Here is a 14569-nt window from a genome sequence, read left to right on the forward strand (position 1 = left end):
CCAAGCCGAATCTGATGTGGGGCTCCATCCCATGACCTGAGATCACGACCTCAGCTGAAATCAAGAGTCAGAAGCTCAACTGACTGAGCCACCCAGGTGCCCCTCTAATGGTGGAATTTGCCTCAAATTTTCCAACTTTGAAGCTCATGCTGCTAGATCTATTGTGTCTCCTTTCAACACCACTTTCTTGTTAACACCTGGTGGAGTTAACGAAAGTGAATTTAATTGTTCTTCCTTCTTTAACCAATTTTAGAATTTGCATTTTGTTGTCTGACAAGTTCGCATGGCAAAGCTTTTTGTAAAGTCTTATGTATAAAAATGCATATTTGTAATGCTTGAATTATTCAGAAAGTAGGTGGTTCTAAGAAAAAATGAAAATGTCCTCACTGATATGAAGATCCTAAGGCTCACAAAATTCATTCCTAATTCTATTTGTTAAACCTTAATTCATTTTTAATTTTGGAATAATAAATGTTATTCTGAACATCCTATTCTCCTTTAATAAAAATGTTATTCTGAACATCCTATTCTCCTTTTACATCCAGAAAGAATGTAAGGAGGTTTTTACAAAGATACACAAAGTATGACAGTTCATCATAAATTAAAACCAGGGCCAAAAAAGAAAGAAGAACAAGGGTAAGGTTTGGGGACAAAGTAGAGTGAGACACACAGAGATAGTCATCGAAATATGCAAGTGGGTCACACATTTGGCTCTGAGATTATTTAGCAGTCAATTTGAAAAGGGAAATTTGGGAGTAAGGCTCACTCACCTGAATTTCTGATCTAACAAGATCTGGCCTGTTATTTGCAAATGGACCCAAATGGCCAATTAATTGGTGGCAGAGGAAATTTACTTTATGGTTTAGGCAGAGAACTGCAAAGAACTGAATGTCCTTTATCTGAATCTCTAATGAGCCAAGCCACTTCTCTATTGTTTCCTTGTGTTCCGTGTTCTACTTTCATTCTTTGTCTTGACTGCTCTATCTCTGTGTGCGTTGTTTAATCACATTAGAGCTTGCCATTCTGTGGGACAGTTTCAACAGTGGGACAGAACACTGAGGGGGCAGGGTTGGAGGTTTCACCAGACGTTTCCACAAATCTTGAAGTAATCTACCAAGAGTTGGAATTTGGATTTTTTCCCCTATATCCAAAGCCACAGGAAGCTGAGAAATTGGTTTGCAATAAGTAAAAAGGGTAGAAGAAAGAACAAATGAATTCATTATAGACCAATTACCTTAAAATAAAAGAGGTTTTGATAAATACTTAGGAAAGAAAAGGCATAAGGCACAGTTCCTGTGTTCTGAAGGATGGAGGTCTAGGAAAGGCACTTTAGCATATGATAAGGCAAGAGAGTCCTGAAGGAATGGTATGGACAGTGGACGTATGGATTTTGACAGTTATAAGGACTCCACTTTTAGCTCAAATCACAGGAAGAAGATGGTCCTTGAAAAATAGGCCAGTTTTCCATCAGTGGAATTGGTGGAAAGGCAATATCAGTGAAGGGAGTAAAATAATCAGATATCTGATGAAAGGAAAAAATCACAAGCATTTAAGAAAAATGGTGCCTAAATGTTTCTATTGGAAGTAGTCATACCTAGAGCTAGATGACATTGTGCAGTGTCTGAAGGCCCATCTACACATTTTTGTTCGATTCTGTAAGCCATAGGGAGTGTTGACATTTGCAATGAGAAATGACACAAACACATTTTTAGGAAAGTCCTTTGCTTCAATCTGTAGTCTCTTTCCACTCTTACTATTCAGGCTGCTCAGGTACCTCTCATTTTTTAGAACACACATAGCTGTCCTCTGTCTTCCCACCCATAAAGTCTGTCTGGAATACTCTGCAATACTTTTGGCATCCTGGTCCGTGGCCCACCCTGTACTTCCTTCTACCACAACAAATCCTTGTTCACTCATCCTGCAGCCTGTTCTCATGCTGGTTTTCCCCTCCCTAACCCCATGGGACTCTGAATGCCTTGAAAGCAGAGGCCATGGCTGTCCTGCTTCCTGTATGCCCAGTGCCTCATCACACTGCTGACAAATGATATGTCTGGAACAGAAGTGTGGAACGGAACGGATGGATGCATCTGGAAAGTGACGAACAATAAATCCGTTTAGCAAAGAGACAGGAGAGAGAGTAAGCATTCATTCAACAGTTTCACCTTTGAGTATATACTGTGTGCCAGGTTCTGAGAGGTGCTAAGGACACAAAGACAGACAGATAGGATGCTGCCCTCAGGGTGGCCATATTCAAAGGGAAGAGGCTGATCTGTAAACTTGGAGTTGTACCAGGTGTGGTAAGTGCTATGAGAGAGGTTAGTGGAGAAATGCTGCCAGGGAGGGAGTGAACCGCTCTGCCAGGAAGGGGCAGGTCCTCACCAGGAGGCTGTTAGAGCTGAGTCCTGAAATGTGATCAGTCTGCAACACATGCCCAGGCATGGAGTGGTCAAACACTAAGGTGGTTTCTGGGACAAATGACCGATTCGATGCCAGAACTTGGGGCACAGTTTTATATTTGACTGACCTGTTTGGCTTACTCATGTATGTATTTATGTTATATGAACTTGTGGATTCTTATTTTAGTCCATGGTAGATTTATTATCAAATACTGGATAGAGAATCATTCTAAAACTTAGTGGTTTAAAACAACAATGATCATTTACTCTCTCACCCATTTTGTGGGTCATGAATTGAGGGCAGTTTACCTGGATAGTTTTGGTTCAGGTTCCGATGGGGTTGCCGATGGGGTTACCGGGGCTGGCAAGTAGGCGCTGTTTGTGGGTGAGAGGCCTCTCCACAGGGTTGTTTGTCCTCACAGCATAGAGTCTGGGGATTCCCCCATAAATCCCTCTACACATGTAAAGAAACAATTTAGTCTTTTCAAATATTGTGCAAAGAGATGACACTGGACTGGAAAACAGGAACAGAACACAGCGAGAGATTTTTCTTACTGGGCAAGGTGGAACGTGAAAAGCAAGGACTGACTCAGGACAGTGTTTCTCATCACTAGAGATACATACACAGATGGTGGAGGTCTGAGCATGTTGGAGAGGGAGGCAGGTTGCTTGGATTTGAATACAAGCTCTGTCCCTTGCTAGCCCTGTGAGCCTTAGGCAAATCACTTAGCCCCTCTCTGCCTTAGTTTTTCTCATCTATAAAATGGTATTCATCTCATAGGGTTGTTAGGAGCATTAATTATATTTAATACTTGCAAAGCACTTAGAACAGTGCCTCGTGTGCAGTGAACTCCGTGTAAGTATTGTCCATGCTGATGGTGGTCATGAGGACGAATGATTGAGTCCTGTGTCTTTTGAATAGGCTTCAAATCCAAGTGCTTGGAAGTCCATCACTTGTGGGAGAGGACAGGACACACTTTAAAATGATCTATGTCAATTTGTGTTATGATATATTTATTACGTCCGAAGTTTCAGATGTTGGGTTGCCCAAAATAATCTGTCAAATGTAGTATGCTTTAAAAGAGCTAAAGCTTAACATGAAGAAATATGTAAGGGGGAGCTCATGTGGATACCCTGATTGTGATTATACCAGGTTGGTGAATGGTATCATACAGATTTCACTGGACCTCCTGCAGTAGATGGTGATGAATGTGGAGACCAATTGGGGAGGCAAGGGAGAAGGCTGTGGATTGGACTCTGAACTCACATTGTTTTCATCTGAAGAGGGCTGGTTGCTTCAAATTTCCTTCTAATAAGTTCATGGTCTTTGCAACTATAGCTGCCAAGTCCGTCTTATCAACTGAGTCTCCATGAGTTGATTCCCAATGCCTATTCTGCCGGCATTGGGAATCAACATTCCCGGCTGCCTATTCTGCTGGCAAAGAGGACGGCTGCAAGCTGCGGCATCTTCCCACCCGTCTTCCCTGAGTGGACTGGGTTATTTTTCTCTCTGCTGGCTACCTTCCCTCTTGTGATCAGTATTCTGGGAGTTGTGGGAATGGCAGGTGGTTTGAAAAACCTTGGACCTGGAAAATCCACTTCCTGTTTGCTAAGTAGTGATGTTTCCTGTGTAACCCCGGAACATTTGCTCATTGCTGTGACTTCATGGCCAGTAGCATTTAGGTTATCACACCCAGGGGTCATCTAATTTGTAGGACACATTTTATTTGGTTAGCAAGTTTATCTGCATGATGAGAATAATCATGAGGATTATTAGAGTATTTATAAAGCACTTGGAAACTATGCCACGCACGTAACGAATGCTTTATAAATACTAACTCACTTAGTTTTCATAATAACTCAGCACATAAGTATTATGTTATTATTTTTATTATATATATGTGTGTGATATATATAATATATTATTATTATTATTATTATTTCCATTCCAATGATGTGGAAACTAATACACAGGGAGATTAGTAACATTTCCAAGATCATGCAGCTACCTACTGGTAGTTTTAAACCCAGGGCATCGGGCCAAGGGTTTGTTCTCTTAGCCAATAAGCCTTACTCTTTTGGGTGCCCGTGGCCTGTTATTTTGTGGTGTTTGTGGACTGTTTGGCCTGCTATACTGAGATAGAAAGGTAGTTTAACAGGATGAAAGATTTATTATTAATGTTTTGAAAATGCAACTGTGCTGGCACATGATGAAGAAAGATTTTTTTTTTTGCTAGCCATTGAACAATGTATTTTTTAATTTTTATTTTGTTTAGAGTTTTTATTTATTTTTTGAGAGACAGAGAGAATGAGAGAGGGGAAAAGGCCAGAGGGAAAACCAGACTTTCCGCGGAGCTGGGAGCCAGATGTGAGACTCAGTCCCAGGACTCTGGGATCATGACCTGAGCAGAAGGCAGTCAGTCGCTTAACCAAGTGAGCCACCCAGGTGCCCAACAATGTCCTTATTATAATGCATCTTTCTATAAGCTGACTGCCTAATGGAAAGTCAGACATACTCTTTTTGGATAGGGAGATAATATCTTTTTGCGGAATTGTGTCAAATATTTGGGTGGATAAGTACAACATATAGTTGCTTTATTTGATAATTATAGTACATAGAATAAAAAGTAGATCTTTTATTTTTTATATTATGCTCTACTTACCTCCTCTGTAATAATTTCACTAGCTATAGAATATCCTTCATTTGTACTTTGGAAAGAATAAGGTATTTGCACTATGCTCAGCTTTATCACGGTACAAAAAACAATTCTCACGATTATCCTAATTATTGGTACGTATTGGGAAGTGAAACTATTTTAGTATTGATAACTTAGAATTTATTATATAAATAATTAAAGTTCATATTGCAAACGGGGACATATAGTTGCTATAGTTAATTTAAGCAAATTTTTTCTTTTTTTTTAAACAAAATTTTACTTTTGGTGAATTCATGACTTTTATAAATATGATTGACTAGTCAGGATGTTCGGACTCATTAAAAGAGATCAACTTCTCTTTACCTTTATGTCCCCGACACCTGGCAAGCACTGTGTATGGCTAGCAAGTGTTGAAGAATGAATGATGACTTATTCTCAGTTTAGGGTTTCACGCTCTACCGGAGAGTTCTAGCTGGATCTGGAAACTCTATTCTGGTGGCACAGTTGAATCACTCAAGAAGCTTCGAAAACTCCTAAGGCCCGGGCCTGACTGTGTTCAAAGTTCTCATCATGTTGAGCTACCACTATAATCAAGAAAGGTAACTGAAAGGTATGACAGGCAGTGTTACAAGTTATGAAGAGAAATAAAGCAGCCTCAGGTAGCAAGAATAAATGTTTTAAGTCAAAGATGTTTAAATCTTGGGAAACTACATTGGCTTGGCTACCATGGTAATTATTTGTTTGGGAAAAAAACTCATTCCCTTTATTCGGCCTCCATCTACCCCTTTCCCACATTTTGTTACTTTCTTTATTGTTACCCTCATGGGTTCTGTGCTTCTGTTTCCATAGCTTCCAGCCATTAACTTCGATAGTGCCCAAAATAGCATGACGAAGACCGAGCACGCCATCAAGGTGGGTGGACACAGAGCCCGAGGTCAGTGGCACGAGTCCACGGAAGCTGTTGAACTTGAAAATTTTAGGTAAGAATGCAGTATCTCCCTTGTTTTCAGCAGTCTATTCTAATTAGTTCAAAACTTTGTTACAGGAGCTAAACTTTTAAGCTGTCTCAAAATTTATCATAAGGATTCTTAATAATTTTCATTATGCTTAAATCATTTCCAGAATAGTGTGTAAATACAGCTTAATGACTGCAGCCGGAGCTGACCTGGGTGTTTCAGGACACCTTGCTGCCATACCTTTGGCACTTGTTCCACGAGAAAGAAGTTCCAGGTTGTGGACCTGGCCTGGCTAATTCCAGACTTTGTCTTCAGCCTTTGGCCTGTCCATACGCTGCCAGCAGTGAGGAGGCATAAAAGAAGCCATTGCTATGAACAGATGTGGTGGCAAAGGACTGGGATTGTCAAAGCAGCCGAGGTTTTCAGTTAAAGGGATAGCACCTCACCTTTAACATGGAAACCATCAATCCATGTTCCTCTCTCCTGTCACCATTTAGATCTCCTAGAAGTTGCATGTTCTGTGGGCCACTCCCCTTCCAGGAGCTGGTTCTCTCAGTTTTACAATGTGCTGACTTCATTTGGCAATAAGTGCCATGTAAATAATGAATGGCATGAAATATCAAGATGGATATTCTAGAATGATCATTTATTTATTTGGTCTAGACTTTGTCTCCCTGTCATTTTATGACAATGAATTTAATATTCCACAAAATCACATGACGTTATACAGTTTCGATTTAGTGAGGAACACTAAATTCTTCAAAAATTCTTACACAGTCAGTCTACTTGTATCCGGGTACTAAGAATGCATTACAGCCCTCACCTGGCTAAGGTAGGGACACACTGTCCAATGACATCTGAAAGACTGCAAAGGCAGAACAGTTCAAATGGTAAGACCATAGAACTTGCCTTTGAGGTGATACACTCATGTAATTCCAGCCTATTTGGTCTGGATCTTAAACCAGATCTATTTTAATATCCATAAAAATAGTATAATCGTATATTTTATAATGATGTCACCATTTTGTGCATTATTTCTATCCTCTCCCAGTTTTAAAGTGGACTGTTTGGCAGTATTTGTAACCTCTTTAATTGGCTAATCAGAAGAAAGAAGCTGAAGATAGGATACCTCCAGACTTGGTTAAGCACACATGTACACACACACAGAACATGCACATACACATACACAGCAACCAATCAGCAACCACAACAATAGGAACTTTCACGGTGGAAAGGGTTTAGGCTGTGTTTGATAAATCCCACAAGGAGATATGTATGGTAAGCACTGGTGTTAATAGCTATAGCAGCCAATGGGGTTGTGGGTGCAAAAATGCAGGGAAGAATTGCTTACTGCCTCATGCACAATGTCTAGATAATATGTCCTCATCATCCTTTCTCTTTGTATCCACTTTTACCCCCCTCCAAACAAGTTTAGCTATGAAGTATTTATGAGTATTTATAATTTAGTTAAATGATGAAATTAAGTATATATGCTCAGTTATAATCTTCCCTGTAATTATTATTGACTTTCTGGTTCCTTTTTTCTTTAATTATTTCTTTGACAGGCAGAGATCACAAGTAGGCAGAGAGGGAGGCAGAGAGAGAGAAGGAAGCAGGCTCCCTGCTAAGCTGAGAGCCCGATGCAGAGCTCGATCCCCGCACCCTGAGATCATGACCTGAGTGGAAGGCAGAGGCTTGACCCACTGAGCCACCCAGACACCCCTCTAGTTCCTTTTTTAACAGTTGATATGTGCCTTTAGCAATATGTTAAACCCCAAGAATTTTTCAATATCTACATGAATACAGATGGTCTGTGCTTGGGAACTTTGCACTGGGAACTTTGAAGTGGGCTAAAAGATTTCTATTACAAAATGCTTTTCTGTTTGTTCCTTATCAGTATAAACTACAAGAATGAGAGAAACTTCAGCAAACATCCCCAGCATAAACTATTTCAGGAGATCTTTACAGCCTTGGTGAAAAATAGACTCATCTGCAGGTAAGATTCTCCCAGAAAAGACCAACAATTTACCCAAGAATGGCATATCTTATACATCTTATTTCTAGTATATGTTTTGAAGCAGTTTGTGATATTGAGCGCATCATACTTAAAACATAAAAAAGAGGAAATATCATAAATAGGCATAAATAAATGATAAATCATAAATAAATGATAAAATGGGCAAATGAATAGGCATTGCAGGTTGAGTTCATTAAAATTACTCTGGTTAAGTGTTGCATTTAGCCAGATTTTATGGCATTAAGGTAAAATGGTATGACCCACATTATACTGTTTTTCTTATTATTCTTACTTTGAATTTGGATACTTAGAAGGAGTTTATTGCCAGGGTTCTTATGAAACAGACATTGGGTAACCCCATGGCCAGCATCCTCTTGGTACACTTTTGTGGTTCATACAAGGACTGATTAAATGGGCTGCCCCTGCCTTGACTCTGGGAAAAGGATGAAAGTGTAACCTCCAGTCATGGCCCAATGACAATGTTTCCTCTCAGGATCAAGTCAAATGTTCTCTCCATTGCTCTTCTTTGTCTTAACACAAGAGCAGTGTTGGGACTTTAGAGGAGGATTTGCAAGACCTCTAGACTCTGTCTCACAAACAGGTCTTTCAGTGAACCATTGACTAGTGCTGGATTGCAGTCAGGACTGAATTTTCTATCCGTTTGGGCTTCTTGAAGTGAGAGCTGGTTACAGTGCTGCCTGATATGAAGGTGGCCCCTAGCATTATGTCATGGTGGGACCTGGCCTTCTACTCTTCCCTTGAGCCCAGGCTCTCTCCTCAAGCATCAGCTGAAAACATGCCTATAAAGAACCTTGAATCTTCCCCGTTGCTTTGGAACTTGATTGAGATATCTGAATTCTTCCCCAGTGAGATGGGAAAAAATTACTCCTATTCTGGAAGATAGGAGAAATTTAAATAATTTAATGCCTGACCATGTGACTTGGTTCAGTGCAACAACTGACTTTAAGTACAGCAGTATCTCGGTGGAGCCTCTATGATGAATCAGCACTAAATATGCCTGAGTGGTAGTCTTGTGATTTGACCTTTTGAAGGGGGTTATTTAGTATTATGTATGTAAGTATTGGACAGTGGCTGCCAAATACATTGATTTAGTTTAAAGCAATGAAGGATTGGGCCTGCATCTGTTATGCCTTTGTACTTGATTTAGGCAGAGGATTATTAGACTGACTCAGAATACGAAAAGCCTAAAATCTTTGTCATGGTTATGGAATTGGGTCCCTGCTTAGTTCTTGACAATATACTCAAAGATTGTTGAAAGATTAATGAACACTGCTACAAAGGACATGAAGTTGTCCCTGACTGTTTTCTTCTTGAGCTTGAACAGAGTAGGACAATGGTTAGTAGCAGAATAATTATGCCCAAAATGGTATTAGGCAATGATGTTCTTTAATTTGTTTTGAAGAAGACTACCATCAGCTCTTCAGGGGATGTCCAATAGACCATTTATCAGGTCAGTGCTTTGAGGAAGGCAGAGCATTTCCTATATTAAAGATGTGAGAGATGTCACTGTGTCCCCAGCCTGAGGACACTAGAGGCAGAAATTGTTAGGGAAACTAATCGGGCAAGGGTTGCCATCCAACAGTTGAAAAGATCTTAACAATTCTGAAGTTAAGAGATCTCTTGTCAGAACCTTTTCAAATTCTTAGTGATTAATGAGGCTTCTTAGATTGGATGGAATTACTGGCTTGCAACATGAGTAGTCCCTGGAAATCTTCAAACTAGGGAGAGATGATTATAGATCTCTTTGCTTTCATAGTAGGAGAAGGAATTTAGGAATGTTGAACATCAAGGGCATCCTTTTACGTCATCCTCTGACTGCTGACAGATTGTTATGTTCAGTTCTATTCTAAAAGCAGGCTTAGGTCAAAGATGGCTTAAGTGTAAAGGTCTTCTATTGTTTCTCACCCTGTATGACCTTGCTAAGATAGCCAGAATTACCTTTTCTCTTCCTTTTCCACCTATATTTAGAGTTACAGAAGAACTATATCTCGGGGCCTTTTCTGGTATAGCTTCCTATCCTTTTCTTTGCAAATATCAGATTTAGTATTGGCTGGAAAGCTTGGATTCAATTCAGTAATTTAATTTTTGAATATCTACTGTGCATAGAGAAGGGAGGGAATAAAGAATGGGAAAGGAAAAGAGGGTGAAAATACAAAGATGAATAGGACACATGATCCCCTTTCTTCTAGGTACTCAGCAAAACAGTTACCCAGTATCCCAATATAAGGGAAAATATGGTGGATATAAACTATTTATATTATGACAACTAAATACTAGGGAGGTTGAAGGACTGCGGACTTTGGTCTTTGGTCTGGTTCAGGCTGTAGACAAGATTGGGCATATTCAGGATGCTATGCCATTCAGTCTTACCCTGAAGATACAGCTGATTGGGAATTTTGTCTCATGTGTAGAATGTGAGCCCTTTCAGGTCATCAGTCAGTATGGCTGAGTGATGCTGTTTTCATTCTTGATCTATTTCATTTTCCCCAACTGTAATCTTCCCCTAAACCACACTTCTGGATACCTCCTTTCTGGGTGCATTTCCTAAGATTGACCTGTGATTACTCCCTCGTTCTCAGAAATGAAATCGCCAGGTGGCATCTGAAATGAGACAGGACTTGTTAATCCAGGGTCAGATAAGGTAACACTGTAAGCTGCAAACACCTCATGGTCAATCTCAAAGGGCAAGTGAAAATATCGTGTCTGGAGCTGAGGTTACTTCTGGTTACTCATGGTCGTGAATCTTGATGTGTGGCAGAATATGGAAGAAAATTTTGTATTCTCCCAACTTTCCTTTCTGCCATAAGGTTATTTGTGTGTAGGAGAGTCTACTGTTAGAAAATAAATCCACCCCCCTTCCATTTCATCTGCCTGTCCAGAGAAGTACAAAGAGAGCTTGGTATCCAAGACTAGGTTGTTACGAGGGTGTATAGGGAAGTAAAACTTGTCACAAAATTGACATATCCTCTAATTAACTCCTTATAAAATTGACCTCTACTCAGATATCTCTTCTGTGTATCTGTTCTTCTGAGCTTCCTCTTTGTCAGTCCATTCCTTGCTGACTGTCAGACAATGTGCAGATCCTTTAACACAGTACAAATATAACAATCTATTTGTGAAATGAACTTGAAAATCTGAATATATAGAATATATATATATATATTCTAGATATCTAGAATATATTCCAGATATCTAGAATATATATATTCTATATAGAGAATATATATAGAATTTCCTGAAGATACTAATAGTGATGGTGGTGAAGTGTTGGAACCCAACAAATGAGGCACTGGAAGCATGAGACAATTGAAGAAGAGAATTGGATCATATTACATGATTGGTCAGAAAAAGTATACCCCCAGATGTCAGCAGCATCCATTCTTGCTTTGTTCTAGTTATTAGGGCAGAGTTGCAATTATAACTGAAATTTTGCTAAATGTAAAATAAAATAGATCTCAGTTTCATAGTTTAAATTTTAAGATCATGTTTTCATTAAGTCATGTCACCTCCTATTTAATATGAAATTTGGTGTTATTTAAAGTGAGTTCACTTAACTGGTCTCTTCTTGGTACGATTATCCCATAATTGCCAGGATATCTTCTCCTTCCTTTCCTGTAACTTTTGTAGACATAAATATATACAAGGTTTTCAAATTTCAGTTAAAAGAGTGCCACCTGACTCACTTTTCTAGTAAGAACAAGTTGGTGTCCTTACTATTTTACATCCCTTTTTCAGAAATATCTACTATAAACTGGCATATTTTGGAAGTACGTCTATTAGAAGTCTAGATTGGGAAGATATTTATTTATACTCCACACAAATGCTTAAGAACTTCTTGAGTTGGGGGTGCCTGGGTGGCACAGTTAGGCATCAGACTCTTGATTTCAGCTCAGGTCTGATATCACAGTTGTGAGATAGAGCCCCGCGTCAGGCTCAGCATAGAATCTGCTTGGGTTTCTCTCTCCCTCTCTCTCTGTCCCTCCTCCCCAAAATAATAAATAAATCTAAAAAAAAAAAAAAAAAAAAAAAAAAGAACCTCTTGAGACAGGGAAAGCATCTGGCAGAGACTTCACAATTTAGACATGCTATTCAGAGCGTCCAGGGGCCTTCACAGGAGCTTCCAACCAACAGGACCTATGCAGTTATTTGTTTACCAGACAGACCTTTGCTGTCCATGTCCAAGCTAGGCCTAGGTCACGATGCAATTGACTCTTCTTTGAGCTTTACTTGAACTTCAGCACTGGCTCTCCAGATCCTATCTGGGGAGGTGAGAGGAAAGGACTGGAAGTGATCTCTTGATTTAGTTCTTGAAATGTACAAAGTTGATTGAGAGATGCTTTTTCTGTGATTTTCTTGCATCAGGTAGCAGACAGGTCAATAGGGGCCTTTAAAGATTTCCTCCTCACCTGGGAAAAGGTCAGCATGGTCACTTTGGTAAAGTCTGGCCATCCTCTAAGGACTGGGGTAAAACTCCAATTCCCTAATGGTTCACAAAGCCCTTTGAGATCTTGTTCCCTCTTGGCCTCATCTTTTGCTCCTGCCTCATGCATCCATGGGGCTCACCAAGGTCACAGCAAGCGCCTGATTATTCCCTGGAGAGTGATTTTCTCTCACCTCTGAGCCTCCGTCCATGCTAATGCTCACCGTAAGTCTGCTGCTCCCACATCTTTGTCTTCCTCACTGTTCTGGCCCCTCAGCTGTCCTTCCGTTTCATGGCCCTGGGCCCCTGTTCCTCTCTCCCATACACTGAACTCCCAGTGGACAGGGCTTTTATCTCCAGCTGAAGCCATTGTCGTTGGTTTTATTGGAGAGCATGGGTTCTGAGAGAGTCTTCCTGTAGTGAAATTTCTCCATATTAAATTATTTTTAGCACCTTAAAAAAATGTAAGGATACAGAAAATGATAAAAAAATGAAAAATTACCCTTTATACCACTCTTAGAAGTACTTCCATTAATTCTTGCTATCTTTCCTTTTAATGTTTTAAAAATTCTATGCTTTTTTCTTCATTTATTTGAGAAATTATTATGTACATACAAAAACCATATGTTATCCAGAGTAAAGTTTTTAAAAGAGCTGTCTCATTGGCTGAGACTCCTTTAGGATCTTGCCTTTTTGTCTCTCTTTTGCTCTAAGTTTCAGAATCTTAAATGTACAAAAGAAGAAAATAACCTTCAAGAACCTAAGACCTCATGTAACTCTCAAACAAAAACAAGCATCTTCCCATCACATATCTTAGAGAAAATATTTACCTCTTATATTTTTATTTCTCCTGAAATGTTATTCTCCTCAAATATATACATATATATTCACACACACACATACAAAAGACATCATCCAATTACAGAGCTGGAGTAGACCCTGAAGGAAAAGTCCAGTCCAGCCTCATTGATACATGCAGTCGCCAAGAGGTTAAGGCCAAGCCCAGGGTCCTCAGACAAGACTTAGCTGATGCTCTTTTCTCCTCTGCCTGGTTCCTGGGTTCTTTATTAATCAAAGTAGTTTTGCATCAGAAAAGTACCACTTCAGTAATCATGTTCTCTCTGTTCTGCTCTCTACTGTTGCTTCTTGCAAAAATTGTCCACTTGGATGTCTAACAGGCTTGAAATTAATATGTCCCCACCTTCCCAGGAAAGCAGTGCTTTTTCTTGGGCTGCACGCATATAACTGCCAGAACCAATCAATGGCCAAATCAATAAATGACAGCTTCCCATCAGTTCGTGAGATTCTGAGAGCCAGGCACTGAGTTCCAGACACATTCTAGGAAGCACGTTTCCATGTCTAAAGTCAGTCAACCCCCAGACACTTGGACTTATGTAAGTCTACCCATCCCTTTATCAGTGTCGCTCCGGCAGACTGTACCTTGTAAGCTGTGACTGCTGTTGATTCATCTTTTGTTTTACATATGCCTTAGTGGACTTTTTCTTTTTTGGAGATCTCGATGTTGACATACTGAAAACAAGACTTTTGATTTTTCCTGCTTAACTTGTGCACCCTGAGCTTTACTCTTCTCCATATGTTAACCAGGTCCAAGCTGCCATCATGTTTTGCTTAGACAATTTCAGTAGACTAACTGGGCTCCCTGTTGTGATCTCTGGCTCCCTATACTGTTCTCAACACTATTTCCAAAAGGATCCTTTAAAAATCTCTGTTGGATTGTGTTAGTTATTTGCTTAGAGCCTTTTAGTGGCTTTCCAGAATAATAAGTCCAAAGCTCCTGTTCTTATTCTACAAAGTCTTGCACATCTGTCTCTTGCCATCTCTCTGACTTCAACTCCTATTACTTGTCTATGTTCTCCTGGCTCCAGCCCCATGGGCTTCCTTGCTGTTCCTTGCATAATCAACTACACTTCTGCTCGGGGGACTGTATACTTAACTCTTTCGATCTTCTGACCTAGACTCCTTCCTCAATTCATTTGGATGCTAATTTTATCAGAGAACCTTTCTCTGACTGCCTGAAAATAGTATCCCCTGGACTCCTAAACTTTAACCTTTGTTGTCCTGCATTGTATGCCTCATATGAA

General features: G+C 39.8%; 1 protein-coding gene across 2 annotated transcripts in view; it reads left to right on the forward strand.

Annotated features, from left to right (window-relative positions):
• The window catches only part of LOC132011742 (serine/threonine-protein kinase Nek10), a 98914-nt gene that overhangs the window by 21256 nt on the left and 63089 nt on the right, over window positions 1–14569 (forward strand). The window contains exons 1-3 of one of the 2 annotated variants that reach the window (XM_059390814.1): window positions 5539–5663; window positions 5903–6033; window positions 7907–8005. In XM_059390814.1, coding sequence (XP_059246797.1) covers window positions 5939–6033; window positions 7907–8005 — 194 coding nt within the window. In that variant the 5' untranslated portion in view covers window positions 5539–5663; window positions 5903–5938. Of the gene's footprint in view, window positions 1–5538; window positions 5664–5902; window positions 6034–7906; window positions 8006–14569 lie in introns of those variants that run through there. The other variant, XM_059390813.1, reaches the window with a different exon arrangement.

This window comes from Mustela nigripes, chromosome 2 (assembly GCF_022355385.1).
Source record: "Mustela nigripes isolate SB6536 chromosome 2, MUSNIG.SB6536, whole genome shotgun sequence".
NCBI lineage: Eukaryota > Metazoa > Chordata > Mammalia > Carnivora > Mustelidae > Mustela > Mustela nigripes.